This window comes from Vidua macroura, unplaced genomic scaffold (assembly GCF_024509145.1).
Source record: "Vidua macroura isolate BioBank_ID:100142 unplaced genomic scaffold, ASM2450914v1 whyUn_scaffold_256, whole genome shotgun sequence".
NCBI lineage: Eukaryota > Metazoa > Chordata > Aves > Passeriformes > Viduidae > Vidua > Vidua macroura.
The window spans coordinates 189-14,823 of record NW_026530618.1 but is presented as its reverse complement, the minus strand read 5'-3'; the positions used below and the strand labels follow the sequence as shown (position 1 = coordinate 14,823).

General features: G+C 70.7%; 1 protein-coding gene across 1 annotated transcript; it reads right to left on the bottom strand.

Moving 5' to 3' along the window:
* Positions 1-1,084: 1,084 nt before the first annotated feature.
* On the bottom strand, positions 1,085-13,727 carry DMPK (DM1 protein kinase). Its single transcript, XM_053969586.1, has 13 exons — positions 13,479-13,727; positions 10,801-10,892; positions 10,609-10,692; positions 9,364-9,459; positions 8,645-8,793; positions 7,766-7,859; positions 7,021-7,221; positions 5,336-5,623; positions 4,662-4,747; positions 3,665-4,293; positions 2,816-2,981; positions 1,865-1,965; positions 1,085-1,164 (listed from the first exon to the last, which is right to left on the bottom strand). Exons 3-13 carry the CDS (start codon positions 10,675-10,677, stop codon positions 1,085-1,087), a joined length of 1,959 nt encoding a protein of 652 aa, XP_053825561.1. The 5' UTR covers positions 10,678-10,692; positions 10,801-10,892; positions 13,479-13,727.
* Positions 13,728-14,635: the final 908 nt, after the last annotated feature.

Here is a 14,635-nt window from a genome sequence, read left to right as displayed (position 1 = left end):
AGCCTGGGGGGTGGCAGGGACAGGGGTAGCCTTGGGGACAAGCCAGAGGTGGCAGTGACGGGGTGGCAGTGACACAGGTGGGGGTGGCAGGGACAGGGGTGGCTTTGGGGACAAGCCAGAGGTGGCAGTGACACGGGTGGGGGTGGCAGGGCTGGCAGGGACAGGGGTGGCTTTGGGGACATACCCGGGGTGGCAGTGACACGGGTGGGAGGTGGGCAGGGGTGGCAGGGACAGGGGTGGCCTTGGGGACATACCCGGGGTGGCAGTGACACGGGTGGGGGGTGGCAGGGGTGGCACGGGACAGGGGTGGCAGTGGCAGGGGGGTGGCAGTGACAGGGGTGGCCTGGGGGACAAGCCCAGGGTGGCAGTGACAGGGGTGGCTTTGGGGACAAGCCAGAGGTGGCAGTGACACGGGTGGGGGTGGCAGTGACAGGGGTGGCCTTGGGGACGTGCCCAGGGTGGCACAGGTGACATGGAGGTGGGGTGGCAGTGGCGGGGATGGCAGGGGGGTGACAGGAGGTGACAGGGGATGGCAGGGGGTGGCAGTGGCAGTGGCAGGAGGTGACACAGGTGACACGGGTGACACAATGACAGTGACGTACCCAAGCCCAGAGCAGCAGGTGCTGGGACAGGGGGGTGGCAGGAGGTGACAGAAGGTGGCAGTGGGTGACAGGAGGTTGGCAGTGGCAGTGGCAGGGGATGGCAGGGGGTGGCACAGGTGACACGGGTGACACAGTGACAGTGACGCAGCCTCATGTACCCGGGCCCAGAGCAGCAGGTGCCGGGACAGGGGGGTGACAGGAGGTGACAGGGGATGGCAGTGGGTGACAGGAGGTGGCAGGGGGTGACAGGAGGTGGCAGGGGGTGACAGGGGATGGCCGTGGCAGTGGCAGGGGATGGCAGGGGGTGGCACAGGTGACACGGGTGACACAGTGACAGTGACGCAGCCCCACGTACCCGGGCCCAGAGCAGCAGGTGCCCGGGACAGGGGGCAGCCCCAGGGGGGGAGCGGGAAAAGCCGGGGGGGCTGCGGAGAGAGCACAGAGCGTCAGCCCCCCCAAAATCACCCCAAAAACCCCCAAAATCACCCCAAAATCACCCCCCCCGAACCTGCGCTTACCTCTGCGGGGGGGGCCGCGATGGGGGGGGGCTGCCCCGCGCCTCCTGCAAGGGAAATTTTTGGGGGACGGGGGGGTTGGTCAGGGTTGGACCCCCCCAAAAAAAATATTGGGGAACCCCTTTTTGGGGTTTCCCCCCCCCAAATTTGAGGAGTCCCCGAGCCCCAAATGTGGGGAGGGGACAATGTCCTGACCCCCCCCATGGAGGTTTTGGGGCTCAGAAGGGGGGGACGGGGTCCTGCCCCCCCCCCAAAATACCCCAAAATATTTTGGGGAGGGGACGAGGCCCCTGGAGGAGGGGTTCGGGGGGGACCCGAGGAATTTGGGGGGCTCCTGGTGAATTTGGGGGGGGGGTCTGGAGGGTGTTGGGGACATTCCCGGGGGGTGTCCCCAAGGATTTTGGGGTTGGGGGTGGTCCCTGGGATTTTGGGGACATTCCAGGGGTGTCCCCATGGATTTTGGGGGGGGGGGTCACTGGGATTTTGGGGATATTCCAAGGATATCCCCATGGATTTTTGGGGGTGGGGGGGGGGTCCCTGGGATTTTGGGGACATTCCGGGGGGTGTCCCCATGGATTTTGGGGGGGGGGTCCTTGCCTTGTGGCGGTGGGGGGGCCGGGGCCCGGGGGGGTCCCTGGGATTTTGGGGACATTCCAGGGGGGGTCCCCATGGATTTTAGGGGGGGGTCCCTGGGATTTTGGGGACATTCCGAGGGTGTCCCCATGGATTTTGGGGGGGGGTCCTTGCCCTTGCCGGCGGGGGGGGGGCCGGGCCCGGGGGGGTCACTCTGCAGCCGCCGCAGTTTCGCTTCCAGTTCCAGGTTGCGGCTCTCGGCCTCCTGCAGGCGCCTGGAGGGAGGGGACAGTTGGGGACACCGCGGGGACACCCCTGGGGGACACACCCCCGGACCCCCTCAGACCCCCCCCCCCCCCATGGCCGCGGGGGTCCTCGTCCCCACCGGGGGGCAGCGGTGTCACCTCCCCGGTGCCGGCTGTCACCCCTGGTGTCACCTCGGGGTCCCAGGTGTCACCTCCCGGTCCCCAGAGCCACCCACGCCCACAGACCCCGGGGGCACTCTGCTGTCCCCCTCCCCGCGCCCGGTTCCGGTGTCCCCTCGTTGTCCCCCCCACCCGGTCCCCGTGTCCCTCTGTTATCCCGCTGTCCCCCTCCCGGTCCCGCTGTCCCCTCTGTCCCCACGCTGTCCATTCCCGGTCCCGGTGTCCCCTCCCCGGTCCCTCTGTCCCTGCGGTGTCCCCACTGTCCCCCTCCCGGTCCCGGTGTCCCCTCGCTGTCCCCGCGGTGTCCCCACTGTCCCTTCCCGGTCCCGCTGTCCCCCGCGGTGTCCCCACTGTCCCCCTCCCGGTCCTGCTGTTCCCTCTGTCCCCCGCGATGTCCCCACTGTCCCTTCCCGGTCCCGGTGTCCCTTCCCGGTCCCGCTGTCCCCCGCGGTGTCCCCGCGGTGTCCCCCGCGGTGTCCCCGCTGTCCCTTCCCGGTCCCGTTGTCCCCTCCCGGTCCCGCTGTCCCCGCGGTGTCTCCACTGTCCCTTCCCGGTCCCGCTGTCCCCCTCTGTCCCCGCAATGTCCCCACTGTCCCCTCCCGGCCTCGGTGTCCCTTCCCGGTCCCGCTGTCCCCGCGGTGTCCCCGCGGTGTCCCCCGCGGTGTCCCCGCTGTCCCCTCCCGTACGGGCCAGCCCCTGCCCCGCCGCCCGCAGCTTCCCGAGCTCCCGCTCCAGCTCCTCCCGCCCGCGCCGCTCCTTCGCCAGCGCCTCCCGGAGCTCCGGCACCGACACCGGAACCGGCACCGGCACCGGCTCCGGGACAGCGCCCGGGACCGCCGGGACCACCCGGGACCCGCCGCCGCAACCTGCGGGAACCGCGTCTGTTTGGGGATTCCCGGCATTCCCGGGATCCCCCCGAACCGGGCACTGACCCTTCTCGGAATTCCCGGGATCCCCCGAACCGGGCACTGACCCCCGGGATCCCCCGAACCGGGCACTGACCCCTCCCGGGATTCCCGGGATCCCCGAACCGGGCACTGACCCCTCCCGGGATTCCCGGGATGTCCCGAACTGGGCACTGGACCCCTCCCGGGATGTCCCGAACCGGGCGCTGAACCCCGGGATCCCCCGAACCGGGCACTGACCCCTCCCGGGATTCCCGGGATCCCCGAACCGGGCACTGACCCCTCCCGGGATGTCCCGAACCGGGCACTGACCCCTCCCAGGATTCCCGGGATCCCCCGAACCGGGCACTGACCCCTCCCGGGATGTCCCGAACCGGGCACTGACCCCCTCCCGGGATTCCCGGGATCCCCCGAACCGGGCACTGACCCCTCCCGGGATTCCCGGGATCCCCCGAACCGGGCACTGACCCCCCCTCAGAACGCCCGGGATTCGAGACCCCCTCCCCACGGGGACACCGGGACCCCCCGGGATCCGGGACCTCTCCCCAGGATCCCCTTCCCCCGCCCGGCGTCGGCACCGGAATTCCCGAAATTCCCGGAATTCCGGGAATTCCCGGGATTCGCGACCCCTCCCCAGCAGCCACCGACCCCTCCCCGAGTTCCGAGACACCCCGCTTTTTGGGGGGGGGCGGCCGTGGGGGGGGGAGACCCTTGGGGTGCAGGGACCCCTTTTTTGGGGGGGCGCTGCCGGGGGGGGCCCCGCGGGTTGGGGGGGGAGGGGCTTTGGGTGGGGGATGGGATTCTTGGGGGGGGTCCCCCCTTGGGGGTGGGGGGGGGCACTTTTTGGGGGGGTGTTCCCGTGGGCGGGGGGGGCCCCGAGGGTGGGGAGGGCCCTTTTTGGGGGGGTCCCTTTTGGGGGGGAGGTCCCGTGAGTTCAGAGGTCCCCGTGGGTGGGGGGGGTCCTTTTTGGGGGGGGCCCCTCCATCGGTGTCGGGGTCCCCGTAGGCGGGGGGGGCTGTTTTTGAGGGGGGGCTCCCGGGGGGTGCCCTGGGATGGGGGGACCCCCGTGGGTGGGGGGGTTCCGGTGGGTGGGAGCACCCCCGGGGGTGGGGGCGTCCCCCTGCGCGGGGGGGTCCCTATGGCCAAGGGGGTCCCGGTGCCCGGGGGGGTCCCCGACTCGGGGGGGGTCCCCCACTCCCCCTCCAGCTCCATGGCCGTGTCCTGGTCCCACTCCTCATCCTCCTCTTCCTCTTCCTCCTCTTCTTCCTCATCCCTAAAACCGGGCGGGGAGCACGGGGGGGGAGAGGGGGGTGGGGTCACCTGGAGCCCCCAGCCCCCCCATTTCCACTGCACCCCCATTGTCGCCACCCCCACCCCATTCCTCCCCGCCCCCCCCCTCCACTCCTGGTGCCCCCCCGGTGCCCCCCCCCGTCCCTCTGACCCCCCCAGACCCCCCCAGTCCCTGTGACCCCCCCAGACTCCCCCCGGTCCCCCAGACCCCCCCTGTCCCTGTGACCCCCCGATCCCTCAGATCCCCCAGACCGTCTGACCCCCCCCAGTCCCTCTGACCCCCCCAGACCCCCCCGTGCCCCCCCAGTCCCTGTGACCCCCCCTGTCCCCCCCCGTGCCCCCCGGACTCACTCGCGCTCGGCGCGGGCGTACGAGTACCCCACGAACGGGAGGTGCAGCCCCAGCTCGGGGGGGTCCCCCGGCTCCCCCAGCAGCTCCTGGGGAGGGGGGGACACGTTAAATCTATCCCGGCTCTGTCCCGGGATTATCCCTGGTTTATCTCGGGTTTATCCCAGACCTATCCCAGGTTTATCCCAGACCTATCCCAGGATTATCCCAGGTTTATCTCGGGTCTGTCCCAGGTTTATCCCAGATCTATCCCGGCTCTATCCCAGCTCTATCTCTGGTTTAACCCGCTCTGTCCCGGTTTATCCCGCGTTTAACCCCTCGCTCACCGGCTGGCTCAGGCAATCTATCCCGTATCTATCCCCAGTTTATCCCCGGTTTATCCCGGCTCTGTCCCGGCTCTGTCCCGGCTCTGTCCGGCTCTATCCCGGGTTTAACCCCTCGCTCACCGGCTGGCTCAGGCAATCTATCCCGGATCTATCCCTGGTTTATCCCGGGTCTGTCTCGGCTCTGTCCCGGGTTTAGTCCCGCTCTGTCCCGGGTCTGTCCCGGGTTTAACCCCTCGCTCACCGGCTGGCTCAGGCAATCTATCCCGGATCTATCTCTGGTCTATCCCGGCTCTGTCCCGGCTCTGTCCCGGCTCTGTCCCGGCTCTGTCCCGGGTTTAACCCCTCGCTCACCGGCTGGCTCAGGCAATCGTCCAGCACGTCGAAGTTGGAGGTGTCGGCGGCGCCGGCGGCGCTGGGGGCGAAGGGGGCGGGGCAGCGGCGGAGCGCGCGCCAGCGCAGCCCCGCGAACAGCGGCAGCGCGCGGAAGTCGCGCGCGCCCCCGCGGCCCAGGCGCGCGCCCGGCGCGCACAGCAGGCCCCGCACGAGCGCGCGCGCCGCCGCCGGCACCGCCCGCGAGCCTTCGGCGCCCTCCTCATCCTCATCGCCACCGGCGGCGGCCTCCGGCAGCTGGAGGTGGTCCTGGGGACGGGCGGGCAGGTGGGCAATGGCGCCCTCCCAGTAACGACCAGTGCCGACCAGTATCCCCCCAGTGCCGACCAGTGCTTCCCAGTGCCGACCAGTGTCCCCCCAGTGTCCCCCCAGTGCCGACCAGTGTCCCCCCAGTGCCGACCAGTGTCCCCCCAGTGTCCCCCCAGTGCCGACCAGTGTCCCCCCAGTGCCGACCAGTGTCCCCCCAGTGTCCCCCCAGTGTCCCCCCAGTGCCGACCAGTGCCGGCCCAGTGCCGACCAGTGCCGACCAGTGTCCCCCCAGTGTCCCCCAGTGCCGACCAGTGCCGACCAGTACCGGCCCAGTGTCGACCAGTGCCGACCAGTGTCCCCCCAGTGTCCCCCCAGTGCCGACCAGTATCCCCCCAGTGTCCCCCCAGTGTCCCCCCCAGTGCCGACCAGTATCCCCCCAGTGTCCCCCAGTGCCGACCAGTATCCCCCCAGTGTCCCCCCAGTGCCGACCAGTGTCCCCCCAGTGCCGACCAGTGTCCCCCCAAGTGTCCCCCCAGTGCCGACCAGTATCGGCCCAGTGTCCCCCCAGTGCCGACCAGTATCCCCCCAGTGACAACCAGTATCAGCCCAGTGCCGACCAGTACCGGCCCAGTGCCGACCAGTATCCCCCCAGTGCCGACCAGTATCTCCCAGTGCCGACCAGTATCCCCCCAGTGCTTCCCAGTGTCCCCCCAGTGCCGACCAGTATCTCCCAGTAACGACCAGTATCCCCCCAGTGCTTCCCAGTATCTCCCAGTGCCGACCAGTATCCCCCCAGTGCTTCCCAGAGCTTCCAGTGCTGACCAGTATCCCCCCAGTGTCTCCCCAGTGCCAACCAGTATCGGCCCAGTGCTTCCAGTGCCGACCAGTATCGGCCCAGTGCCGACAAGTATCTCCCAGTGCTGACCAGTATCTCCCAGTGCCAACCAGTATCAGCCCAGTGCTTCCAGTGCCAACCAGTATCCCCCCAGTGCTGACCAGTATCGGCCCAGTGTCCCCCCAGTGCCGACCAGTACCAGCCCAGTGCTTCCAGTGCCGACCAGTATCGGCCCAGTGGTTTCAGTGCCTCCCAGTGCCCCCCAGTGCTTCCCAGTATGCTCCCAGTCCCTCCCAGTGCCCCCCAGTCCATCCCAGTCCCTCCCAGTATCCCCCCAGTCCCCCCCACTCCCTCCCAGTCCCCCCCAGTCCCCTTTAGTGCCCCCCCAGTCCATCCCAGTCCCCCCCCAGTCCCTCCCAGCACCCTCCCAGTATCCCCCCACTCCCTCCCAGGATTCTCCCAGTCGCTCCCATTCCCTCCCAGTGCCCCCCAGTCGCTCCCAGTCCTTCCCAGTCCCCCCCCAGTATCCCCCCAGTCGCTCCCAGTCTCTCCCAGTGCCCACCTGGAAGTGCAGGATCTTGGCGTAGGTCTCGAGGACGGTGTCGGCGAAGAACGGGGGTCTCCCGTAGAACATCTCGTAGGCCAGGACCCCCAGCGCCCACCAGTCGCACTCGGGGCCGTAGGAGCGCGAGGGGTCCTCGACGGCCAGCAGCATCTCGGGGGACAGGTAATCGGGGGTGCCCACGGCCACCGCCGAGCGCACCTGGGGACAGCATCGGGGACACTGGGGACACTGGGGACACTGGGGACACTGGGGACATTGTGGGCAGTGGGGACACTGGGGACATTGGGGACACTGGGGACAGTGGGGGCATTGGGGACATTGGGGACAGTGGGGGCACTGGGGGCACTGTGGGACATTGGGGACAGTGGGGACAGTGGGGACATTGGGGACATTGGGACATTGGGGACACTGGGGACAGTGGGGACAGTGGGGACATTGGGGACATTGGGGACATTGGGGACAGCATTGGGGACACTGGGGACAGTGGGGACAGGTAATCAGGGGTGCCCACGGCCACCGCCCAGCGCACCTGGGGACAGTGGGGACAGCACTGGGGACACTGGGGACACTGGGGACATTTGGGACATTGGGGACACTGCAGACATTGGGGACATTGAGGACAGTGGGGATATTGGGGACATTGGGGCCCGGGACTTCTCCAGGTGCTCGTAGGGTTGAGCTCCGTGTCCCCCCCCCTGTCCCCCCCTGTGTCCCCCCCCGTGTCCTCCCCGGTGTCACTCACGGTGCCATCAGGCCCCAGGCGCAGGCAGGACCCGAAGTCCCCAAGCCGGATGTGTCCCCAGCGGTCCAGCAGGATGTTGTCGGGTTTGATGTCCCTGCGGGGGTGGCCTTTGTCACCTCCCCCCGTCATGGTCCCCAGACCTCCCCTCCTCCAAGACCCCCCAGTCCCCCCCGTGTCCCTCCTGCTGTCCTGTGTGTCCCCTGTCCCTCCACGTCCCTCCATGTCCTCCCCGTGTGCCCAATGTCCCCACATCCCCTCGATGTCCCCAATGTCCCCATGTCCCCAGTATACCCAGTGTCCCCACTGTCCCCAGTGTCCCCGTGTCCCCATGTCCCCATGTCCCCATGTCCCCATGTCCCCAGTGTCCCCGTGTCCCCAGTGTCCCCTGTCCCCACCGGTGCACGTAGCCCAGGCAGTGCACCGAGTCGATGGCCATGTCCCCATGCCCATGTCCCCAGTGTCCCCAGTGTCCCCGTGTCCCCTGTCCCCACCGGTGCACGTAGCCCAGGCGGTGCACCGAGTCGATGGCCATGTCCCCATGTCCCCATGTCCCCAGTGTCCCCAGTGTCCCCTGTCCCCACCGGTGCACGTAGCCCAGGCGGTGCACCGAGTCGATGGCCATGTCCCCAGTGTCCCCATGTCCCCAGTGTCCCCGTGTCCCCAATGTCCCCGTGTCCCCTGTCCCCACCGGTGCACGTAGCCCAGGCGGTGCACCGAGTCGATGGCCGTGTCCCCATGCCCATGTCCCCGTGTCCCCAGTGTCCCCGTGTCCCCTGTCCCCACCGGTGCACGTAGCCCAGGCGGTGCACCGAGTCGATGGCCGTGTCCCCATGCCCATGTCCCCGTGTCCCCAGTGTCCCCAGTGTCCCCTGTCCCCACCGGTGCACGTAGCCCAGGCGGTGCACCGAGTCGATGGCCATCACGAGCTCGGCCAGGTAGAAGCGGGCCATGGCCAGCGGCAGCCGGTCCCCGAACTTGCTGAGCAGCGTCAGGAGGTCACCCCCGATGTAGTACTCCATGACCAGGTACTGCGGGGACACGGGGACAGCTTGGGGACATGGGGACATGGGACAGCTTGGGGACATGGGGACACAGGGACAGTGTAGTACTCCATGACCAGGTACTGCGGGGACACGGGGACAGCTTGGGGACACGGGGACATGAGACAGCTTGGGGACATGGGGACAGTGTAGTACTCCATGACCAGGTACTGCGGGGACACGGGGACAGCTTGGGGACACGGGGACAGCTTGGGGACATGGGGACATGGGACAGCTTGGGGACATGGGGACATGGGGACAGTGTAGTACTCCATGACCAGGTACTGCAGGGACACGGGGACAGCTTGGGGACATGCAGACAGCATGGGGACATGGGGACATGGGACAGTTTGGGGACACGGGGACAGCTTGGGGACATGGGGACATGGGGACATGGAGGTGACACAGGGATGTTGAAGTGACACGGGGACACAGCGGTGGCAGGAGAGACGCTGAGGTGACACGAGGCACATGGAGGTGACACGGAGGTGACACAGGTGACACGGAGGTGGCCCGGGTGACACGGAGGTGGCCCGGGTGACACGGCTGTCCCCTCACCAGGCACTGCGGGTCCTGGAAGGCGAAGTGCAGCCGCGTGATCCAGCGCCGGTCCCCGCGGGCCAGCACGTCCCGCTCCTCGCGGAAGCACGACACCTGGCGACAGCGACAGCGACACGGCTGCCACCTGCGCGGCCACCTGCGCGGCCACCTGCGCGGCCCCGCCCACACCGCCCTTGTCGCCGGCGTCCCCTCGGTGTCCCTTCATCCACAGCGCCACCCCCCGCCTGCGTCCCCACGTGTCCCTCGAGTGTCCCCGAGTGTCCCCAACTGTCCCCAAGTGTCCCCCGAGTGTCCCCGAGTGTCCCCAACTGTCCCCAAGTGTCCCAACACATCCCCAGTGTCCCCCGCATGTCCCCGAATGTCCCTGAGTGTCCCCGCGTGTCCCCGCGTGTCCCCAACTGTCCCCAACTATCCCCCTACGTGTCCCCGTGTGTCCCCCCAGTGTCCCCCACGTTGTCCTTACTCATCCCCCGCGTGTCCCCACTCGTCCCGCTTGTGTCCCTGCCTATCCCAACTGTCCCCAACTGTCCCACTGTCCCCCTCTCTCCCCGCTGTCCCTGCTGTCCCCCGCGTGTCCCCCGCGTGTCCTAAACTGTCCCCCCACGTGTCCCCACGTGTCCCCGCTGGTCTCCGCTCTCCCCACTGTCCTCGCTGTCCCCGCGTGTCTTCGCGTGTCCTCGCTGTCGCCGCTGTCCCCCTCTGTCCCCCGCTGTCCCTGCGTGTCCCCAACTGTCCCCTCTGTCGCCGCTGTCCCCCGCTGTCCCCCGCTGTCCTCCACGTGTCCCCACTGTCCCCGCTGTCCCCTCTGTCGCCGCTGTCCCCCCTATCCCCTCTGTCCCCTCTGTCGCCGCTGTCCCCGCTGTCCCCGCTGTCCCCCGCTGTCCCCCGCGTGTCCCCGCTGTCCCCACGTGTCCCCATCTGTCGCCGCTGTCCCCACTGTCCCCCGCTGTCCCCTCTGTCCCCCGCTGTCCCCCCGCTGTCCCCTCTGGTCCCCGCTGTCCCCCGCTGTCCCCCGCGTGTCCCCCGCTGTCCCCACGTGTCCCCGCTGTCCCCGCTATCCCCCTCTGTCCCCTCTGTCGCCGCTGTCGCCGCTGTCCCCGCTGTCCCCCGCTGTCTCCACGTGTCCCCTGCTGTCCCCGCTGTCCCACTGTCCCCGCTGTCCCCACTGTCCCCGCTGTCCCCTCTGTCCCCCGCGTGTCCCCGCTGTCCCCACGTGTCCCCATCTGTCGCCGCTGTCCCGACCTCTCCGCGCCGCAGCATGTCCCACTTGTTCATGATCTTCATGGCGTAGATCTGCCCGCTCTCCTTCATCCTCACCACGGCCACCTGCGGGGGGGGCGGGGGGGTCACCGGGGCTGGCTGCCACCCGCCGTGTGCCCCGGTGTCCCCCGGTGTCCCCGCGGTGTCCCCGCGGTGTCCCCGCTGTCCCCTGACCTCGCTGAAGGCGCCTCTCCCGATCACCTTGAGGATCTCGAAGTCGCCGCGCTGCAGCTGCAGCTCCTGGACCCGCGCGGCCACCGGCTCGGCTGGGGGGCAACCGGAGCGGGGGGGTCAGGGGCCACCGGGGGGGGTCAGGGACCACCGGGAGGGGCAGAGGCCACCGGGAGGGGGCAGGGACCACCGGGGGGGCAACCGGAGCGGGGGGGTCAGGGACCACCGGGAGGGGTCAGGGACCACCGGGGGAGGGTCAGGGGACACCGGGAGGGGACAGAGACCACCGGGGGGGGGCAGGGACCACCGGGAGGAGCAGAGGCCACCGGGAGGGGGCAGGGGCCACCGCGGGGGCAACCGGAGCGGGGGGTCAGGGACCACCCGGGGGGGGGTCAGGGACCACCGGGAGGGGCAAAGACCACCGGGAGGGGTCAGGGACCACCGGGGGTGGCAACCGGTCCGGGGGGGTCAGGGCCACCAAGGGGGGCGCCAGGGACCACCGGGAGGGGCAGAGACCACCGGGAGTGGCAACCGGAGTGGGCGGGGTCAGACACCACCGGGGGGGGTTGTCAGGGGTCACCGGGGGGGTCAGGGACCACCGGGAGGGGGCAGAGACCACCGGGGGTGGCAACCGGAACGGGAGGGTCAGGGGACACCAGGGGGGATTCAGCGGTCACCGGGGGGGGCAACCGGTCCGGAGGGGTCAGGGGCCACCGAGGGGGGGGGGGGGGGTCAGGGACCATCGGGGGGGTATTTGGGGGGGAGTTTAGGGTTTTGGGGGGGCTGCGCTGGGTTTGGGGGCACAACCTCGATTTGGGGGCCGAGGGCGTGTTTGGGGTTGGGGGGGGATTTGGGGCGGGGGGGGGGGGCTGGGGTTTTGGGGGTGCTGAGATTTTGGGGGGAGGGATTGTGGGGGGGTTCTGGAGGAGATTTGGGGGGGGTTGTGTTTTGGGGGGGAGAACCCCAAGGAATTTTTTTTTGGGGGGGGGGTTTGGGGAGAGAACCCCAGGGAATTTTTTTTTTCGGGGGGGGGGGGGGCGGGAAGTGAAGCGGGGGGTGGGAAGGGAGGGTTCCGGGGGGAGGGGGGGAGGGGAGAGGGGGGTGTGACAGTGCGGGGGGGGGGGGGGTTTGTGACACCCTGGGTGCCGCGGGGGGGGGCGGCCGCGCACCCGCAGCCCATTTATGGCCGCGCAGCGATCGGCGCCCGCGGGGGGGGGGGAACCGGCCCGCCGTGCCCAGAAAAGGAGCGGCGCCGCCGGGCCCCCCCCCCCCGGGGCCCCCCCCGGGCCACGGCGGCCGAGCCCCCCCACCCTGAGACCCCGACAAAGGAACTCCCCCACTGGCCCCCCTGAATGACCCCGGCGGAAGAACCCCCCCGCCCAAAAACGGGACCCCGACATCGGGACCCCCCCATTGCCCCCCCCCCCGAAATGACCCCGAGGTCCGGACCCCCCCCCAATAAAAAATGACCCCGGGTTTCGGTGTCGCCCACCCCCGCTTCCACCCGCCGGTACCCGACCGGACCCGGACACACCCCCCGGCCCGGTGCCGGTTCAGAGACCCCCCCGCCCCCTCCGCCCCCCCCGGGATCCCACCGTGTCCCCCCCCCGCCACCGCAGGACCCCCCGGTACCGGCCCGCCCGGCCCTGCTCCCGGACCCCGCCCCGAACCGGAGCGGAGTCCCGGGCCCTGCCTGCCCGAACGGTCCCGGTGCCCCCCGCCCGTGACACCCCGGGCCCGACCCCCCGGTTCTGGATCCCCGCAGTCCCGAGCCCCCCGAGCCCGGTTCTGAGACCCCCGAGACCGGTTCCGAACCCTCCGGCCCGGACACTGCCGGTCCTGGAGCCCCCCGAATCCCAAATCTCTCGGTCCCGGACCCCCCAGGCCCGGACTCCAGTCCCGGAACCCCCAGTCCCGAACTTCCCGGTCCCGGAACCCCCAATCCCGAACTTCCCGGTCCCGGAACCCTCAATCCCGGACGCCCCCGGTCCTGGACCCCCACAATTCCGAACTCCCAGTCCCGGAACCCCCAGTCCCCTCTCCACTCCTGTCCCGGATCCCTCTCCCCAATCCCGGCCCTCGGTCCCGGCCCGCCCCGGTCCCGGAACCCCAAATCTGGACCCCCCCCCCAGTGCCGAACCCCTCCCGGTTTCGGACCTCTCGGTCCCGGACCCCCTCAGTCCCGGACCCCCCCCTGTCCCATACCCGGGCCCCCCCCTCCCGGTCCCGGTGCCCCCCAGCCCGGACCCCCGAATCCGAACCCCCCGTTCCCTGTCCCGGACCCCCCAGTCCGAGCCCCTCTCCCGTTCCCGTCCCGGTCCCGGTGCCCCCCGGTCCCGCACCCCCCCAATCCGAACCCCCCGTTCTCGGTCCCGGACTCCCCCAGTGCGAGCTCCCGTTCCCGTCCCTGTCCCGGTGCCCCCGGTCCCGAACCCCCCCCAGTCCGAGCCTCCGTTTCCGTCCCGGTCCCGATGCCCCCCGAGCCCGAACCGACCCCCCCGTCTCGGTCCCGGTGCCGGTGCCGGTCCCGGTGTCCCCCAGCCCGGAAATCCGAGCCCTCCTCCCGTTCCCGTCCCGGTGCCGGTGCCGCCCCCCAGCCCGGACCCCTCAGTGCCGGTCCCGGTGCCCCCCCCGCCAGCCCGAACCGGTCCCCCCGTTCCGGTCCCGGTGCCCCGCTGTACCCCAGCTCAGAAAGTCCCGGACGTGTCTGTCGCTGTCGCTGTCGCCGTCGCCGTCGCCGTCGCCGTCTCTGTCGCCGCCGCCGCGGGCGGTGTCCCCGGTGGGCCCGGGGGGGGTCCCGGTTGTTGAGGCGGTGCCGCAGCCCCCCCGCCAGCCCCAGCAGCAGGTCCAGGAGGGTCTCGAGCCCCAGCGCCCCCCGGCCCAGCGCCAGCGCCCGCAGCCGCTCCCCGCCGCCCCGGGGGCGCCGCCATCGCCCGGCCCGCACCGGGGAGGCTCCGCCGCCACCCGGGCACCGGGCCGGGCGCGCCCGGGCGCCTCCCCCCGCCCGGCACCCCGCCCCCCGACACCGGGGGGAACGGGGGGGGGGGGGGGGGGCGCGGCCCGGAGGCACCTGCGGGGTTGGGGGGGTGGAAGGGGGAGGGGGAGGGGGTGGGACCCCCAGACCGGGACCGGGACACCCACACCGGGACCGGGACACCCACACCGGGACCAGACCCCCAGACCGGGACCGGTACCCCCAGACCGGGACCGGACACTCCCCACCGGGACCCCCAGACCGGGACCGGACCCCCACACCGGGACTGGGACCCCCAGACCGGGACCGGACCCCCAGATCGGGACCGGGACCCCCACACCGGGACCGGGACCCTCATACAGGGACCGGGACACTCCCACCGGGACCCCCAGACCGGGACCGGGATTTCCACACCGGGACTGGGACCCTCATACCGGCACCGGGACACCCACTCCGGGACCGGGACCCTCATAACTGGGACCGGAGCCCCATACTGGGACCGGGACACTCCCACCGGGACCCCCAGACCGGGACCGGACCCCCAGATCGGGACTGGGACCCCCAGACCGGGAACGGGACCTCAGACCGGGACCGGACCCCCAGACCGGGAACGGGACTCCAGACCGGGACCGGACCCCCCAGACCGGGACTGGGACCCTCATACGGGGACCGGGACACTCCCACCGGGACCCCCATACCGGACCGGGACCCCCAGACCAGGAACGGGACACTCCCACCAGGACCGGGACCCTCATACTAGGACGGGGACCCCCATACCGGGACAGGGACCCCCAGACCGGGACCGGGACCCCCATACGGGAACGGAACACTCCCACCAGGACCGGGACCCTCATACCGGGACCG